The sequence below is a fragment of the Leptonychotes weddellii genome, unplaced genomic scaffold, assembly GCF_054177405.1.
Source record: "Leptonychotes weddellii isolate Sample4059 unplaced genomic scaffold, ASM5417740v2 HiC_scaffold_20742, whole genome shotgun sequence".
Taxonomy (NCBI): domain Eukaryota; kingdom Metazoa; phylum Chordata; class Mammalia; order Carnivora; family Phocidae; genus Leptonychotes; species Leptonychotes weddellii.
In genome coordinates, this window is record NW_027794404.1 from 1 (window position 1) to 3,191 (window position 3,191).

The 3,191-nt window shown below is 50.8% G+C and overlaps 1 protein-coding gene across 1 annotated transcript; it reads left to right on the forward strand.

The window, feature by feature from the left end:
* Positions 1–8: 8 nt before the first annotated feature.
* On the forward strand, positions 9–3,186 carry LOC102744991 (keratin, type I cuticular Ha8-like; the record flags this gene model as incomplete). Its single annotated transcript, XM_081810239.1, has 5 exons — positions 9–326; positions 1,389–1,471; positions 2,423–2,579; positions 2,909–3,070; positions 3,157–3,186. Coding segments are annotated over 5 exons (750 nt in total), but the record flags the coding sequence as incomplete, so codon positions are not given.
* Positions 3,187–3,191: the final 5 nt, after the last annotated feature.

The window sequence follows — 3,191 nt, forward strand, 5'->3', positions numbered from 1 at the left end:
GTGTGGGGGCAACCCCTCTGGGCAAACCCAGCCTCTGTATGCCCCACAGCTGCCGCACCGCTTGCCCCTTGCCAGGGACCTGCAACATTCCCGGCAACATTGGAGTCTGTGAGAACTATGGGGAAGGCGCCCCGAATGGCCACGAGAAGGTGACCATGCAGTTCCTGAACGATCGCCTGGCCAACTACCTGGAGAAGGTGCGTCAGCTGGAGCGGGACAATGAGGAGCTAGAGACCAGGATCCGAAAGTCGAGCAAATGCCATGAGTCCACCATGTGTCCAGACTACCAGTCCTACTTTCAGACCATTGAAGAGCTCCAGCAGAAGGTGAGGTTTGTGGTGCTTCAGATCAGGGGTTGGCAAACTATGGCCCATCTGGCCTACTGACTGATTTTTATAAATAAAGTTTTATTGGTACATGGCCATGCTCATTCATTAATGTATTGTGTGTGGCTGCTTCTGTGCTCTAATGGCAGAGTTGAATAGTTGTGACAGAGATTCATGGCCTTCAAAGCCCTATATATTTACTGTCTGGCCCTTTACAGAGAAAGATTATTGACACTTGCACAAAATTTTCAGGGCCTGGATTGGGAGTGGAAATAGCCACATTTGAAAAAAAAATTTTTTTTGATTGTGGGAAGAGAATTTCTTGAGTGCAGATGAATGGGAATATGTAGAAGTTGAGATGTTGGATTTGACTCTCCAGGATTCTGAGTTTATGTTTGCTTAGTCTCAGTGCTTACAATTCTAACATCGTAGCTGCAAAGACAGTGCAACGTAACCCCCAGCGCAGTACAAGGCAGCATGTTCTAATGTCCTTTATGAGCCAGTATATGGTCATTCAGTAGCACGGTCTCTTCTGCATAGCTACTGTCCCCTTTGATAACCAATGCAATGCTTCTCAAGAAACTACATCTTTGTTTTGGAGATAGGAAGACAAAGAACGTCAAATAGGGGCCACAGAAACCTGGCTAGATTCACAGAAGACCTTTGGGGAAGTTGATCAACCAGCATAAGGGACTTCTTATTAAGAATGGGTCCCTCTGCATCTAAACCTTTCATAACCAGCCCATTGTTCTGTGGCCTAGATTTCAGATCTTGTTCATATCAGGCTAAGTATCACGGCTGGCAAAATAAAATTAAGTCTCTGTTATGTGTTCAGTTTGCTATTCCTTTCCATCTCCCAGTTCTTTTGGCTGTATGCCTTCCGACTTTGCCAAGCATCCTCATGCACAGCCCCCGCCCTGTGTCACACCAGCATCTCTTACGTGTTTGGGAGTCCAAGGGGATGTTGTTGTTTGAATCTCAGGCCAGTGGAACTTCTTTTGACCCGAGGCCATTGATGGCTCTTAGAGATAGTGAATTACTGAGCCTACTTTCTTTCCCCAGATCCTGTGCATCAAATCTGAGAACAACAGGCTGGTTGTGCAAATAGACAATGCCAGGCTGGCTGCAGATGACTTCAGGACCAAGTGAGTTGGGGTAGAACAGGCATAGGGGGGAGCCAGGTGCCTACCCTGACTTTTTCTCTCTTGTGAGGCAGTTGGCATCAGAAATATAATTGACCAAGATCCCAAACCGACAGTTAAAGCAGGAGAAAACAGAGGGCATTGTGCCCAAGATCTTGAAAGAACACTCCTCTGACCCTCAATTGTTTAGCTTTTGTAGTTCACAACATGCTTGAGAATGCATCATACACTTGCTGCTATGGTTTCAAGGACCTGGGGAGGTAGGCAGAGCACTGATGGCTTCATCCTTGTGAGGGTACTGAAGCTCAGGGCCCCAAGTCAGTGGCCACTGAGTGGTACAACTGGAACCTGGCCCTACGTTTCCTACCCAGAGGCCATTTCCTACCAAATTCTGCTGCCTCCATGAGAATGTTTCCACACTGCAGCTCAACCAATTTGCGAGCACTAGTAACTCATGACAGAAAGCATGCTCCACCGTCTATGATGGAGGCCTGTGAGGCTCAAAAGGTTTATGCCACCTCAGAAGATCCAACCTGGGAACAGGAAGGGGCATTGTGTTTTATTGTCTTTCTTCAGTACTCTGTGGAAGCCTCATTCCTCTGGAGCTAAAGAGGGCCATTTCTATCCTCCCATCTGGCATTTGGCTTCTAATCTGAGAGAGAACCCAGGGTCTGCCTCAATAAGGGATGTGGAAGAGGAGGGTCTGTAGGGATCACCTGAGGGCAGGTGCTGGCCATGTGTCTACACCAGCACCCTCAGGCCTGGCCACTCTGCCTAGTGGTGCTTCATGTCAAATGGGTGGGGAACACCCCATTGCTTTCTGGGCTGGGAGTGTGCCACATAGAAAATGCCAACCCACAATTAGACTGCAGAGGGATGGCCAGTGGAGTGGCTGCCAGTGTCCTGGGGCCCCTCTGCTCTCTACCCCCGACTCCTGTATCTTTCCTGCTAAAGGTACCAGATGGAGCACTCGCTCTGCCAGCTGGGGGAGGCCGACATCTGTGGCCTGCGCAGGATGCTGGATGACCTCACACTTGCCAAGTGTGACCTGGAGGCCCAGCTGGAGTCCCTCAAGGAGGAGCTGCTCTGCCTTAAGAAGAACCATGAGCAGGTACATGGCCCTTTGTGTAAGACTTTCTGGGGGTGAATTCGGGCTCATTTGGGGGAAGAAATGAAGCTCTTCCTCCTCCTCAGGATGGAAGCTCTGCAGGCCCTGCCTCGTGGTTAAGCCTCACAAGCTATGGAGGTGAGCTCCAGCTTTCAGTGGGGACTTGCTCTTCATCCACAGCCTTTGGAAGTTTCTAGGCTAATGCAGGCGGTGCCTCGTCCTCAGAGGAGCCCAGGGAAATCACTGGGGAGCGTGGGGAGTGGGAGATGAGGTTTTGGGGTAGAGGGCAGTGGGGGCTCCACGACTGGGATGTCCTCCTCTCGTACCCACAGGAAGTCCACCTTCTGAGGAGCCAGCTGGGGGACAAGCTCCAGATTAAGCTGGATGCGGAGCCCACCGTGGACATGAGCAGGGTATTGCAGGAGATGAGATGCCACTATGAGGCCTTGGTGCAGACCAACCACAATGATCTGGAGGAGTGGTTCCAAGATCAGGTGAGGGTGCTGCCTCGGAGCAGGGAGGGGCCCTGGCTTCCACCTGGGCAGGTTGCTGATCATGTCTCTGTGCCCTTGTGCTTCAGTCTGAAAGCATCAGCCAGCAGGACATGTCCTGCTC